This window comes from Meles meles, chromosome 18 (assembly GCF_922984935.1).
Source record: "Meles meles chromosome 18, mMelMel3.1 paternal haplotype, whole genome shotgun sequence".
NCBI lineage: Eukaryota > Metazoa > Chordata > Mammalia > Carnivora > Mustelidae > Meles > Meles meles.
In genome coordinates this window covers 44,984,108-44,995,746 of record NC_060083.1, presented here as the reverse complement: position 1 = coordinate 44,995,746, position 11,639 = coordinate 44,984,108, and the positions used below count along the sequence as shown (strand labels likewise).

Genomic DNA, 11,639 nt, shown 5'->3' with positions numbered 1-11,639 from the left:
ATCGCCCTCCCACTGTCTCTGACACTCTCTGGGGGCATCCTTGGCTTTTACTTGGGGGCCACTCCCCCTGGGGATGTTTGTCTCACTCCAGGGGTGCAAAGGAGGCTGCTGACTTTTACAGGGGGCAGCAGCCCCTCCTCTAAGACGAGGGTGTCAGAGGGAGTGAGGGTAGGCTTAACGAGAGACTTACCCAGCCCTGGCAAGTCTGGAACAGGGAAGGACAGTGCAGGGTTCCCGATTGTGAATTTTCAGGGTAGCCTCCACCGGGGCCTTGCCCTAGGTGGGGGCTGCCGCCTGGGACCCAGACGCATAGTAGAGTCCAGCTCTGCCGCGTTCCATTTTCAGAAACTGTCAGATGCATGATGCGCGCTTTCTTTCACCGTCAGGTTTCAGGAAGTCATTGCAGTCAAATCCAGATAAATACGCAGAACACTCACGATTCACGGTGAGACTGTGTGGAAGGCGGGTCGACTCCGGCTGCGTGTCTAAGTGTGTGCGGAATCTAGGGAGGCTTCCTTGGTGGGAGGGGCTACAATTATTTGTATTTTATGAAGTCAATTACGTAAAGCCTTTACATGGCAATTGTATGGTCACTGCTGGATGGCCCATTCCTCCATTTGTTGCCAAAAAATGTGGAGGAGGACCTGTCAGTCGCTCAGCATTTGGCAGAAACAGAGGGCTTGAAGATCTATTCAGAAAGACAGGACGGGGGCCAGAGAAGCAAACCAGAGGGGCTCTTTTAAGTGCCGCCTGGAGCAGGAGGAGGGCAGGACATAAAACCAGAGATGGGAGTCTCGGGGTCGCCACTCCCCAGCTGTGGGATAGCATCTCTGGGCCTCGAGCGCCCGTCCATAAACTGACAGTGATAACACCACCTCCTTGACAGACGTGTCAGGACCACTGAATGTGACGCCTGAAAGAGAAGGCATCATAAGCCCTTAGCTTTGAACCTGGCTCAATCCAGGCCTTCAAACCCGGGGGTGGTCACCCTTGATGAGGATGCGACACAGTACAGGCTTTGGAAAGAAGGTTTCTCTGACACAGGTGCAAAGAACGAGAGAGCCCGATGCTAGCCCCCTTAGGGTGGGTGAGGACTGGGGCGCTCCATTTTGTGTTTATTCCTCTGGCCTCAAAAGGGCCGATACAATGTTCTAGAACCGCAGGCCCAGAAATGGCTAACTAACCCGGTTTGCCTCCCGTCTCTCCCTCTTCTCAGTCAACGAATTACATGCAGCAGTGGTGATCCAGAGACAGACCCTCAACCCCACTGGCCATCAGCAAAAAAAAAAAAAACAAAACCCAGATGACCGCTTTCTCACCCCCTCCCCACCCCCAGGATCTCCACTCCAAAAGTCACCCCCTCCTGATTCACTCTAGGAGGCTAGCTGGGCATCAAATGTGATTTCCTCTTGAAAAGAATCAAGAGACTGGTCAGCTCTTTGAGACTGGGAGGAAGCGAGGGGAGAATGAGGACCCGTGAAGGGGATGGAGTGGGTGGGAGAAGAAAGTAGGTGACTCCATGCTTCTGTGGGCAAAGCCAATGGGAGAACTTGGTCTTGACCATCCCAAGTCTATAGCTCCATTGCTGGCTCTTCTTTAGCAAGGACAGGTTTGTTGGGGGCTTCAAAGATTTTATTTATTTGAGAGAGAGCGAGCACATGTGTGTGCTCGAGGGAGTGATGGGAGGAGCAGAGGGAGAGGGACAAGCAGACTCTTTTTTTTTTTTTAAGATTTTATTTATTTATTTGACAGAGATCACAAGTAGGCAGAGAGGCAGGCAGAGAGGGGGGAGAAAGCAGGCTCCCTGCTGAGCAGAGAGCCCGATGTGGGGCTCGATCTCAGGACCCTGAGATCATGACCTGAGCTGAAGGCAGAGGCTTTAACCCACTGAGCCACCCAGGTGCCCCGGCAAGCATGTCCTTACTGAGCACAGGGCCGGACACAGGGCTCCATCTGGCAACCCTGGCTCAAGCCAAAATCAAGAGTCAAGTAGGATGCTTAACCAACTGAGGCCCCCAGGCACCCCTGTTGGGGGCCCTAGGTTTAGGACTCTTGCTGGAACCATCACCCACCCCACTGGCAGATGCTTACTGAGAAGGAGGAGTTGCATCACACCAGAGCAGGCCTGGAGCTGGACTGGACGTGGCAGGCAGGGCCCCTCAAAGTCCAGTGTAATGCCTGGCCCATAGCGGGCACTGAGCTGTGGCATAGATAACAAGAGGCAGGGCTGGAAAGAGCTCAGAAGAAAGGCGGACTGTCCCCTTAAACACAGGACACCTCATCTTGGGAAGGGGAGGCGGACTGGCCCACAAAACCCCACAGGTCTCTTCCTTCCTCCACCTCAGCCCTTCCCGGAAGCAGTCAGGCTTCACCCCCTCACCACTTCCTGAAGCTGACATCCGGGGTCTCACGCACAGCCTGTCCCCTTTTCCACCTGGCGCTGATGAGGGGATGCCTGGGCCTTTCATGGAAGCCTACACAGGAAGGGAACTTGAGACACAAGGTGAAGGAAAGGGGAGAGGGGACGGTTAGCAGAGGGGCTCAGGGCCTGGGGAGAGCTTGGCACCCAGACACCCCAAAACAGCCCAGCAGTGTCGCCCAGGTCCAGCTCTCCTCCCAACTCACAGGAAGCTCTCTGTTTACTCTTTAACATTGTGAAGTGTAGTTTATTGAATACAATATAAATCCTTTACATGTGGCAACTGACACTCAGCAGAAACTCCAGGCTGGCCTTTCGGGACTTCTGTGCTCCTGCCAGGCTCTTCCTGACTCTAGTTACTTAGGCACAAACGCGGGGAGACAGGACAACCTCCAACCTTCCCGTTGTCCCCGCAGCCAGTTAGCCAGGTGCTGTCCCCACTGCCCCCTCTCCACCCATCCAACTTGGCATTCAGCTTTCCCCACCACCTAAGTTCATCTCCAGGCCTGAGGAAACCACAGATGCCTTTAGCGAGCAATTACCATTCCTGCTCAGCGACACTGCAGGCCGCCTCCAGCTGGAGCCCAGGGGGAACCCATGTTAGCTGGGACTTCGCTTCTTCATCCGAGTGACAGCAAAGAGAAGTCGAGACCAGTCCCTCCTGATGTGAGGTTCCAGCCTGCCCATGCCCGAAGGAAAGCAGAGGCCTCTGGGAGCAGAGGATGGGCCTTGGAGGTAAACCGGGGAGGCCGTAGAGCCCAGCAGCTTGTGGCCGAATCCTGACAGCTTGACCTCTGCAAGCTATCGCAGAGCAGCAGCTGGGACCACAGGCTGACTGACCTGTGTCCAGCATTGGGGGCCGACCACCAGCCAGAAGCCTAACTTCAATAAATGCCTTTTCCCAAGTGACTCTGGCTTCAACTGTATTTTTTTTTCCTGGAGAGACGGAGGGGGTGCCAGATGCCTCCCTCTCCTCCCCTACTATGTTTGCTCCTGCTGTGATGGGAATAATAAAATGATTTTCTGGCGAGAAGCTTTAGCCAGAGAAAAGCTGTCTTCCTAGGAACGGGGGCAGCCTTTAACCGGGGAGGCCGCCGAGCCGCAGGCCCTTAGCCAACCTTGCCATCGGGGCACGAGTTCCCAGGAGAGAAGCCGACCAGCACCACCCCTTTGTCACATGACCAAAGCAGGGAGGACCGAGACAGCACGGATGTTCCTCAAGTCACCCTCCCATCACTGGGTGGGGAACTTGAAAAAGATCCACGTTTTAAAAGCCAGGTAAAATGAAAGATTTCTCCCTTCGGGCAGGAGAAAGGCCAGCCCCAGAGGAGCCGGGCAACCAAGGTGCTCAGTACAGAGAGCAGACGCCAGTGCAGACACCTCAAGGCTGTATCAGGTCAGATTCTTCTCAAGACAGACACAGGGGAAAGCCTGGCGCTGGCCCCTTAGAAGAACCAGACTTCTTTTCCGGCGGAAGTCAGAGGACGTGGGTGACGTGCATCTGTGCATGCGTGTGTGTGTGTGTGTGTGTGTAAAGTTAACTTCCACACAGGGCTTCCTGGGGTGAGGGGGTGTGTGTGGTGGGGGGAGGTAGAATAAAGCAGGGCTTTTCCTTTGGCAAAGTCACTGTAGTCCTTCCTTGGGTTCTGAGAGATACAGCCCGGGCTGGCAGGGGCCTGGAGTGCGGGACCAGCAGGCAGGTCACAGAGGAGGCGGGACCAGCAAGTGGGGCACTGACGAGTTTCCCCGGCAGTCCACGTACTCATAGTTCTGGAAGACTAGCTGCTCTGAATGGCTCAGGTAGGAACAGGTCAGGGTGCCCCTGGAGAGGAAGCAGGCTTTGTTGCTGTGTCTGGTGGTGGGGGGGTGGGAGGGGGTGGGGAGAAGAGGAAGCTCTGGCCCTGCTCTGCTGTCTGGGGTGGGGGGATCCCTTAAACACCCTCCCTTCCTTCTGCTCCCTGCTCTGCCAACGCACCTGGGACAGCTGTCCCACCTGTGATCCAGACAGCTCGGTGGCTGTCACACCGATGGCTTATAAGCAAGGCGGGGTCTAGGGAAGGGGCAGGATCTGCCTTCCCAAGAGCCAGCAAAGATCACGGAGTTAGCTTTGGAGGACCTCTCCCACAAGGTGAGCAGAGCGCAGCTCTGCTGGGGTCAGAAGGAGGCGAGGGGGACACCCGGGCTCCAAGCCCTACTTACTGGATGTGCAAAAGCACGTGGTGGACTTTGATCTTCATCCAGGAACAGATTTTGCTGACAGAGAAAGAACACGTGACCATGTCTCACACTGAGCAACCTGGCAGCTCGGAGGAGACCTGCAGGTCGGTCCCAGGCTCCCGGCCTCTTTTCCCTCAGGGGCCCCAAATGCCATGCCCACTCTTTCTCCCTCTAAGGTGAGCACATCGCCCTTGCTGCAGTGTCATTCCCCCAAGCCCCATAGGCTCGGCCCCGGTGTGTGCTAGCTGCCCCCTCAGCAGAAAACAAGACATTCATCTTTCTTAGTCATTTAGGCTGAAGAGTCCAAGGTCACCTATTGTAAGAATTAACTAAATTCTGGCCTGTTTTCATTCCAACCTAAGTCCAAACAGGCAGAGGGATGGGGACCCTGATTCCCTTGCAGATTGCAATCTTGGCCATGAGAGTGAAGGCCAAATGCTGGCTGCAGAGAAGGAAATCTGGTAGGGATGAAGACTGGGTTTCCAACCCGGGACAGAGGCTAAAGGAGAAGAGATCAAGGGATACTTACTATGTGTTTTCATCCCAGATTTTGTTGGCCACTGCATAAAACATCTGTCAACCAAATGGGCACAGGGTGAACCCCAACCCCAGCTTCCCCTTCCACCCCCACACGTGTCCACACCCCTGTGGGTAGGGCTGGCCCCGGGACGGGGGGTGGGGGTCACCTGTTCACTGGCCAAAGGACCAATGTGGAGGAGGAGGCTATTGGTGACCTGCCCCACCACGAGGGACAGGTGCAGAACCTCGATGGTCAGCTGGGTCACCGTGATGGGGTAGTAGTTGCTATTGGAGATGTTTAAGATATTCTGAGGAGGAAGACAAGGGAAAGGGAAGTGGGAAGGTGACCATCCTTGAAAAGGAGAAGTCAAGTAGCTACCTTATCCTTGCCTGCCCCACCGCCTGACTGAGCCCCACTCCCACGATGGGCCTCAGCTGCCGAAGCCCAGGGTCAGGAGCCCCTTGGAGTGGCTCTTAATGGTGAAGGGGTCACCGTAAGACATGAAGTTGGCCCAGGACCCAGGCACATCCTGCAAGGCTTCTCTCTGTTCCGTTCCGTCCACCCAGAGTGTCTCAGGCATGCCCTCCACACCCTGTGTTTTATTTCTCTCGCCCTGACTCTTCCCCCTCGGGGTGTACAGTCCTAATTCTGCACGTTCTCCTATGGGGCTCATGGTTGTACCTGCTGCCCCCCAGGCTTTGACACCCTCTGGCTGCCACAGGACCCCTGGCTACCTGAGCCGGGGATGGCAACGCCCGATAAGGGCCGCAGAGAAGAGCGGCCGGCAAGGCAGCATGGGGCTCAGGGGTGCGGGCACCCACACACCGTTATGTTGAGGTGGATGTCAGCCTCGTCAAAGGCCACCGTGGAGGAGTTGAGGCCTGCGGGCTGCACGGCGATGGACCGGGGAAACAGGAAAAAGACGATGAGGGAGGAGGTCACAAGGCAGATGAGGACGGCCAGGAACACGAAAAGCTTCCTGTGGGAAAGAAAGCAGGATCCGGGGTAGAGGAGGGGACAGGTCTGAACGCCATAGAACCTTGGGCAGAGAGGGACACTCCTCTCCCTCGACCACTGAGCAAGGTGCTCAGTGTTCTTCAGGGCTCAGTGCCCTTCAGGCAGAAGGGGCAGGGATTCACGTCCAAGAGACTCATGACAAAGAGGGTCACGGCCCCCTCCAGGGACACTCAGGGCCGCCTCCGAGTCTGTGCAGTACCTCAGAACAGGAAGCAGCTCACTTTCCATCTCAACCAGAGAGAACAAGCAGGTCTGAGCCCATAGAGAGGGAAGCTCACAGGAAAAATAACTTCCCCATATGAACCACAGCCTGGGCCGTTCGCTCCCTCCCGAAAGACCTCGCAGAGTCAAGAGATCCTCTTTTTTTCACAAGGGAGCCACGCTTCTTGGAAGCACCGAAGCTCCTGACACCAGGTGGCCTCAGGTGGCACCTGCTGTGGCCCAGACTTCTTAAACCAGGAAAAGCCCTGGAAACGGAGCTAGTATATATGAACTCAGTGAGGCTTCCCATGGAGAAGAATTGCGGCGGGGAGGCAGAATGGGGGAGACAGAGAACAGACCCCAGGGGTGACAGCTTGTGGAGCTGAGGTGAGAAGAGGGGCTTACGTGCGCCTGGGCTTCAGCCTCTGGTCCCCATAGGGGATGAGGGCCACTAGCTGCTTCTCTAGCTCTGTGGAGAGAAAGAAGGTGAGAGAGAGGGCTAAGAAGTTGCATGACGAATGTTTCCTGTGCCAGCCTCCCAGAAGCAACCCCTTCACCCCACCGAGTGGGGTCAGAAGCATGCCACCTCTGCCCCAGAGCAGGCCTGGGATCGCTGGGCAGATGACAGCAGCTCAACTTTGTCAGCTCCGGAATGGAAGTGAGATTTTCATTACTAAGTGTGAATTTCCGGAAGGCACGAGCGAATGAGAGAAGTCTAGCTTCTCTGGAGAGGTCATTTGTAACTTCATGAATCCTAAGGCACAGTGTTGCTTAAAGGAGCAGGGAGGCTGGAGACACCTGGGGAGAACCACTGGGGCAGGAGGGGTGGGGTGTCTCTGCAGGCAGTGCAGGGCTAGGGAACATCTCGCTGGCCTCCCTGCAGCTGGGGGACCAAGCCCCAATTCGAGGAGGCTCAGAGGGGCCTGACCAGCTGGAATTCAGGCTCTTTCCAAAGCCTTGGGCCACTCACCTTGAGGGATCTCCCCGCTGCCCTGACAGGTGGGACAAGTCACAAAGCTGGCACGGGCAGCCCCTTCACAAGGCGCTCGGGAACAGGACTTGCTGCTTCGGGTGCTGGAGTAGCGGGCAGCGTTGCAGCCAGTGGCGGGGGTGGGGGGCAAGATAGACCTGTTCTCCTCCTGAGAGCCCAGATGGGAGAACGTCTCACCCATCATTCAGGGGGAGTTTTCACTAAGGAGAAAAGAACAGAATTCACTGCTAAGCTTGTTAGCACAGACACGGGATGTCACTCTGGTTTTGGGTTCTCAAGGTTGGCAAGGAGCACCACCCCAAATTCAGCAAGCTCCGGCCCAAGGAAGTTAGGATATGGAAAACTGAGCAGTTACACGGGATTCTGGGATCAGAAATTTCAGTGTATTTCCTTTCATTACTGCAGGGGAGCTCAATCTGCCTGTGAGGGGAAGAGAAAAAAAAAGCAGAAGTTATTTCCCTAGAAGGGACTTCCAGAAGTGAATGGTGGAGCACTTTATTTTTATTTTCTGGGAAAGTTGCTGAGCTGTCAGTTGCTTCAGGGGAAGGAAGTGGACAGGGCTGGCGGGCAGTGGGGGAGGCCGCAGTCCAGAGTCCCTTCACCCTCTGCGGCAAGAGGACTCTGAAGAGGTGTCCAGGACACCCAGGCAGAAATGCCTGCCATCTCCCAGCCTGGGAGTGGAAGGAAGGCTTCCATTCCTGAGCCCCGGCAGGTGCTGGCAGAACAGGAAGGCAGGGATTCTTTGAAACAAGGGAAAGGCGGCTAGGCTGGTCACAGGTGTGCCTAAGAACCTTAAAAAAGCCCTGAAAAGGAGCAGAAACCTCTTCCTCACTGCTTTCTGTGGGGAAGGAAAGAATGCCTGTGGAAGAGGGGGAGCAATGGTCAGGGTCCCATTAAGGGACATTAAGGAATGCTAAAGGCTAAAAATCCAGATTTTTCCCCAAAGGGTCAGGAGTGGTAGCAGAATGAGAGGGCAAGGTGAGCCACACCTTGCTGGGCCAAAATCAAGGGCGCCTCATCTGGTTCAGGTCTGGGATCCAACGCTCCTGTCACCTAAGAGTGAGATTTCTGGAATGTGTCTTTCAGGAGAAAGGCTTGTAGGGCAGGGCGACCCGAGGGACAACGGGGCTGGAGCTGGCCAGGCTACTTGCCCCCTTCCACTGAGTCCTGGGGGAGCGAATATGCAGCGTTGGAGATGGGTGGGGAGCAGCGACCTCGGCCTACCTGAAGCTAGGCTGCTTCCAGCCCTACTCCCGGGCTCGGCCAGGGTCCCGAATAGCGGAGCAGTTGCTCCGCAGAAGCTAGGATTTCACTGATGTAGAATTTCAAGTCCTTCCGGACACCCTGTGGCCGTTAGTCGAACCTGTTAACCCGCGAGTGCCTACGTGAGGCTACGAGGCACTGAAGGTCCCTCGGCCCTTGCCTCCCAAAGGGAAAGAAAGGAAAATCTGCGGAGCGCCTTACCCCACCCCCGGGTGACAGCAGAACTGAAACGGCTGCAAGCAGAATCGAAAGTGCGGGAGCCCAGGGCCTCGCCCTAAGCTTTGACTCGTTGCCGGGGGAGGCTCCGCCCCAGCTCCTCCAGACCCGCCCCCTCCCAGGGGCTCGCCCCGCCCTCCTCCCAGGGGCCCGCCCCCTCTCGAGAAGGGCGAGGGAAGAGCTCATCTCTTCACAGACCACCCCGCCGCCCCGACGCTGCTTCCGCAAACACCAGCCACTCCAGGCAGGGCTTTCAAAGAACCTTTATTTGACCATTCTTGAAGCGGTTACATACAAGTACAATCGGATGGACGACTGGACCTCAGAGTCCTCCTGGACCCCTGCAATACGATTCAGGAGGTCAGAACAGGTCCCGCCCCAAATCAACCCAATTAATTACACACACTTTGCCGCTCAGCCTCTACCCAGAAACCCGGATAAAAACGTTTTAAATAATGAACAGCCTGGTTGGCTTGCAGTCTGAATCTTGGTTTATTTAATAGCGGTCAAGAAGTATACTGTAAATAAACATCATGATGACTAACGATTAATTAACATCATCATTCATTATAAATACCAACCAGGTTAAATAATACTAGTTTATTATCCTTCCCCCTTTTGGATGAGGGTTAAGAGTCTTCTTTTTCTGGAAGTCATTTTCATGAATAATAGCTTTTAGTGTTTTGTGTTTTTTTTTTTGTTACCTTTTCCTTCACCCATTGAACCCAAGAGTCCTTTCTGTAAACAGAATGAGGACCTGGGGCCCTGGCAGCAAGCTTTCCCGTTCATTCTGGGATTAACTCAAAAATTTTTCAGAGTTTGTCCCCTTCCAAGATTTGCAAAACAGTCTCCCCTGTGCTAGGCTCTCTCAGGCTAGATACCTTTGAGCAGATTTCAGACATTCAAGAAGCCATCAGCATTTCCTATTTGCCTGCCTCTGAACTGACTTTGCTAGATTGAGCTGGGAGCCTGCCTTTCACTTTCCACCTTTCAACTGTAACATCTACCCTGACCTTAAGAAAAAAAGGTAACCGTTACATTTTTTTTTCCTTTTAATAGAAGTTTTTCCCTTCTCTACAGTATTAGCAAAATATTTCACACTATCTACTTAAATTTGTTCCCTTAAATAAAGAAAAATGTATGCAAAATGACTACAGTAAACACTGCTAATAGGTGCTGGTGGGTTAAAGAGCACACTCCCTCCTCCTTTTGCTGAAGTGCAGAGACCCAGAAGGTGATCTTCCTGAATGTACCAGTGGGGTCTCTAGAAAACAACAGTGCTGATCACTAAGTCTTGCAGGGAATTGACTTTGCCCTTGAACAAGCTGGAGTAACAAGATTTCTCTGGGGCTCTGGGTGTCATTTCAATACCACACAGATATGAGGCTTGGGGTGGGCTAGAAAAATTGTTAAGAATTCTTGAAAACAACTTCCGAGGTTAGGTTAATTTCTTTTAAAAACTGACAACAGATATCCCCATAGAAACATCCACATTTAACCAAAGGAAAATACTCAACTTTGATACAAGCAGAAAGAAAAATGGTTCTATAGGAAGTTCAAGTTATGCTCTTCGATGCACTACAATGGAGACCGGAGCTTTATACAAATCAACTGAAAAACCGCTTTCCTATAATTCATCTGATGTCTCTGCTTCAGTTCTGGTCTTTGATTTGCTCCCCAAAATACTGTAATGCAGGTACGGTCTTGAAAATTCAATAATGGGCTCTATAGATTCATCAGATTAAAAAATAAGCCAGGGCTTTCTCCCCTACGCCTCCAAGGACAGAATAAAGATCATCTCTGAGCAGCAGGCTAATGATTTAATATACGAGGGCCCTCCTCAGTAGCGGTGGCTGTACCAGTCATTGTTGTTGACCTGAAGCAGTTCGGTCACAACCTGCAGAATGTTGTAATTGTGTTTCTTCAGCAGCCTGAGGTTCAGCTGCCGGTCACAGAATCCCATTTCGAAGAGATGGGCCATCAGGGCTGCTGTCTGATCTTCAGAAACTACTGGCTGTATAGAGTCAAGAAAAGCAGAGCAACATTTTCGGTATCACGTATGTGCCTTGTCAATTGTTACTATCTTGTAAATCATACAAATCTTTCCAAGATCTGTTTAAAATATTAAGGAATTCAACGCAAGGGTGGGGCCATTCCTGTCCACCTGCCACCATCGCACGCGCCACCTGAGGGAGGGCTGGGAAGGCCCCGCTCTGGATTCCCTGTGTTTGTACCGGGAACTGGGCAACTCAGGAACTGTCTTTAGCCTGATAAAGGAAAAGAGGCAAGCAAGTACTGGAAACACTGTGAAGATAAAGCTAACTGTGCTGATGGGGCTAGTGAAGGCAGGGCAGAGAGGTCACCGGGAGAGCGGGGTCAGCTACGCAAAGGGGCTAAACAAGAAACTGTTTGTGAAATGACATCTTGGGCGATCTTCTTGGCGTTTTTCCCCCTTTTTAAAGAACAGAAGCAATCCATGAAAGAGGAAGCTAACATTCCTTTACCTCTCTCTTTGAGCCAAGCCCTGTCGTGGACATATAACCTTCCTAAATCCTACCACTTTGGATTACCTTTTTTTTTTTTTTTTTAATTAACAGATAGTGTATTACTAGTTTCAGGGGTAGAGTTCAGCGATTCATCAGTTGCATATCACACCCACTGCTCATTCCATCATGTGCCCTCCTTAGTGCCCATGACCCAGTTACCCCAGCCCCGCGCCTCCCCTCCAGCAACCCTCAGTTTGTTCCCTAGAGTTAAGAGTTTCTTATGGTTTGTCTCCTTCTCTGTTTTCGCTC

The 11,639-nt window shown here is 53.2% G+C and overlaps 2 protein-coding genes across 7 annotated transcripts in view; both read right to left on the bottom strand.

Annotated features, from left to right (window-relative positions):
- Positions 1–1,797: 1,797 nt before the first annotated feature.
- On the bottom strand, positions 1,798–8,907 carry TMEM106A (transmembrane protein 106A). Of its 4 annotated transcripts, none has more exons than XR_006816033.1 (9): positions 8,590–8,823; positions 7,345–7,565; positions 6,780–6,843; positions 5,982–6,135; positions 5,323–5,463; positions 5,166–5,209; positions 4,619–4,672; positions 2,962–4,241; positions 1,798–2,490 (listed from the first exon to the last, which is right to left on the bottom strand). XR_006816033.1 is itself a non-coding variant. In XM_045986615.1 (9 exons), exons 3-9 carry the CDS (start codon positions 7,547–7,549, stop codon positions 4,121–4,123), a joined length of 783 nt encoding a protein of 260 aa, XP_045842571.1. In that variant the 5' UTR covers positions 7,550–7,565; positions 8,590–8,728; positions 8,830–8,907; the 3' UTR covers positions 2,650–4,120. The 4 variants fall into 4 exon arrangements, 3 of the variants coding, with proteins under 3 accessions (XP_045842571.1, XP_045842572.1, XP_045842570.1); XM_045986615.1 differs by lacking the exon at positions 1,798–2,490 and adding an exon at positions 8,830–8,907 and having other exon boundaries at positions 2,650–4,241; positions 8,590–8,728; XM_045986616.1 differs by lacking the exons at positions 1,798–2,490; positions 8,590–8,823 and adding an exon at positions 8,830–8,898 and having other exon boundaries at positions 2,650–4,241.
- Positions 8,908–9,088: 181 nt separating this feature from the next.
- The window catches only part of NBR1 (NBR1 autophagy cargo receptor), a 32,532-nt gene continuing 29,981 nt past the window's right edge, over positions 9,089–11,639 (bottom strand). For all 3 annotated transcript variants that reach the window (XM_045984739.1, XM_045984738.1, XM_045984740.1), the window contains exon 21: positions 9,089–10,858. In XM_045984739.1, coding sequence (XP_045840695.1) covers positions 10,685–10,858 — 174 coding nt within the window. In that variant the 3' untranslated portion in view covers positions 9,089–10,684. The remainder of the gene's footprint in view (positions 10,859–11,639) is intronic.

What these genes read in the sequence shown, in the direction of transcription:
- TMEM106A (XM_045986615.1), bottom strand. Translation starts at nt 7,549, where the DNA reads ATGATGGGTGAGACGTTCTCCCATCTGGGCTCTCAGGAGGAGAACAGG. An exon ending in ACATCCACCTCAACATAACG is followed by an intron (nt 5,464 to 5,981) that starts GTGTGTGGGTGC and finishes CTTCCTCCTCAG; the next exon opens with AATATCTTAAACATCTCCAA. An exon ending in ATCTGGGATGAAAACACATA is followed by an intron (nt 4,673 to 5,165) that starts GTAAGTATCCCT and finishes TTTCTCTGTCAG; the next exon opens with CAAAATCTGTTCCTGGATGA.